This window comes from Penaeus monodon, chromosome 27, assembly GCF_015228065.2.
Source record: "Penaeus monodon isolate SGIC_2016 chromosome 27, NSTDA_Pmon_1, whole genome shotgun sequence".
Taxonomy (NCBI): domain Eukaryota; kingdom Metazoa; phylum Arthropoda; class Malacostraca; order Decapoda; family Penaeidae; genus Penaeus; species Penaeus monodon.
The window spans coordinates 37,348,322-37,351,018 of record NC_051412.1 but is presented as its reverse complement, the minus strand read 5'-3'; the positions used below and the strand labels follow the sequence as shown (position 1 = coordinate 37,351,018).

General features: G+C 37.2%; 1 protein-coding gene across 1 annotated transcript in view; it reads left to right on the top strand.

Moving 5' to 3' along the window:
- Positions 1–2,697, top strand: part of LOC119590836 (isocitrate dehydrogenase [NAD] subunit beta, mitochondrial-like) — a 50,172-nt gene extending 47,475 nt beyond the window's left edge. Inside the window, 1 exon segment of the mRNA XM_037939594.1 lies at positions 2,199–2,697. Within this exon segment, the coding sequence (XP_037795522.1) occupies positions 2,199–2,276 (78 nt within the window). The 3' untranslated portion in view covers positions 2,277–2,697.

The following is a 2,697-nucleotide window of genomic DNA, read 5'->3' as shown; positions in this document are numbered from 1 at the left end:
CAGGGATAATTTTAGGTAGAGATTCATCCAGATTCAATTTATATTTTACAAAGGTGGAGGAAAAGATTCTCACAGTGGAGGTGCTAGTTTAGGATATCATGATACTTCTGAATAATGAAGCCAAGAGTGATACGTGGCTATATGGTATGATATAATGCTCAGTTAGAACTCGTTTTAAAGTTTCAGGGAGGAGTTGGGTTAGTTTTCATTAGGAAATTGACGTACACTGATGGTGAGATTGGTTTAAAAGTAGTTGGCTAAGATTTTTATGAGAGATATGCACTGTTGTCAGGGTGGAAAGTGCTAATCTTGCAAAAACCTGTCATACTTTGGAGAAGCTTATTGCTGAAGTTAATGGTACTGAAGGGGATACTGACCAAAATAAAAGAAATTGTGGGATGTCCTCAACTTTTCTTCACCATTCGAAGCCGCTTTGAATGAGAATTAGGTGATGTAAATATTCAGCCTTGATGTTGTTCCCAAAAGTTCTGAATGGCAACTCGAAAACATAGGATGGAGGATGTAGCCTTGTCCTCTAAGTGGTGCTTGATGTATTCCTAGAGGTTCTCTGGGCATACATTAGATCTGGAGAGTTTTTCCCGGCCAAGGTTTTAGCAATCTTAACTACAAAAATTTAAACCAGTTCACTACTAATTTTGCACTATGACAGGGGGCATGAAAGCATCAGCCTCACACTTTGACACCAGTCTTCAAGTTAATCCAGGACAAGTTCAAAATAGCTGCACTGGTCCAATGGTTGTTCTTTGGTAAAATCTTTAATTTTCCAACTCCAAAATAGGGGAAAAAATACCCTTAACCATGAGCGGTCGGGGTTTTAAAATTTGTGTCTTATGTAAAGAGGGTCAGTGGAGTCACTGCCAGGACAGCGATACATTCTCCTTCTCTGGTTGTCGTCACCTCTGACCTTACCACAAACTGACCAAACACTTTCTGCACTCATTAAGTCCCCCAAACTTTTTATTAGTATATAAAAACCTGTCTTTCAAGACTCTTAGTAGGGTTGACAAATACCACTATTTCTCTGATTCTCGCAAATGAGAAGTAAAAAGAGATGTTAGACTGAAGTTTGCGGTAGCTGTAGGTGTGCCAATTTTCGCGCCTTCTGCCGCCACCACCAGCAGTGTATATGCTATTGATAGATCAGTAACCTAATCCTTTTATGCTATATGAGTTAGTTAGAAACAGGTAGGTGATATTAGGATAGCTTTATCATTAGTTCTAGATAAAGTACCAAAAATGGAACTAACCTGACTACAGTATAGCTTCTACAGTATGTAGTTATTCAGCGGTTGCATTACACTCATATTTGATGTTCTTATTTTAAAACTATTCTATTACAGATTCTTAGTTATGAAGAATGCTTCATAGTTAACAATATTAGTTAAGGCTATGGAACTTGCAGAAAGGTATTGTCGAGTATAGAATACTCCCAAGTAAATGGAAGAAAGTACACCTACCCAGGAAATATACATGCAGTTGCTAGTTTCAGAAATTTCTCTTGTAACCTGTTTTAGTTTTGACAGTTGCTATATTGTGTTCTGTAACTTTGTTTGTGCCATTGCATTCTGCTGCTGCTTTGCACCATTACCCTATTACAAGCATTTTGCTTTGGCTCCATGTTGGCAACCATGTACTAAATTTCTGTCACAAAGAAAAGATGCTGGAGCCACCACAACAGAAACCAGCAACCACAGCCTACATAAGTTCATGCAATGATGCATATACTCTCAACATTTTCATAATGGTTTTGTATTAAACAATTTTTAATTACAAATTTTATACAGCCAACCCTCATTGGAAGAGAATAAAAGGGGTGAAGCCCCATCTATATAATTATGGAGTCCATCACATCTTGGGGTTCCCCTGAATCCTTTCCTAGCCATAATTCACTGTTTCCTCTTTGGCATTTGTGCAGCAAGAGCAGCCAGTTTTACTCCTTTATTACAAGAAAAACTGAGTTTTAATTGAATGTGTTCATCACATGAATTCTTGTTTTGTAATCAAAACAGTATGCAAAAACACTAGTGGGAAAGAGTCTTGGGTCTGTTTACTCATTCATAGGTAGACTTCAAATATATAATTAAACTTTTTCCACTTACTCTTATAGGCATTCATATTTAACTATCACTCTTAAACTCATACTGACTTCACTTTGTTTACTTCTTGCCCGGCTGTAGGTGAGGACAAAGGATATGGGTGGTTTTGCCACAACAACAGCCTTCGCAAATGCAGTCATCGCCAACCTCCAACCGTGAGAGTGAGGCGTGTAAAGGCCAGAAGAACTTAATATCACAATGACACTAGTATTCATAACAATAGTTAAAAGATAATAGTATTATATTGTATATATCACTGCTACACCTTAGATTATCATATCTGTGAGGGCAGAATTGTGACAGTGAAGCTTGTCTAGAAGTGTGGATGAGCAGTAGCTCCTTTATTTATTAACTAGTGTGGATAATTAGCTTTTACTTTGTCACAACAATAGATTGAGTTGAGTGCATGGCAACTAATATAGTTACTGTTACAAAAAAGGGGGAATAAATCTTAGCACACACACTGAACCAAATAATATCTACCTAAAAGACTTGATCTCTCAGTTCTTTGAAATTCCAAACTGTTTTGTTGTTTATGTTCATAACCTTAAGTGTTTGTTAGGGTCCATTCAAGATACTC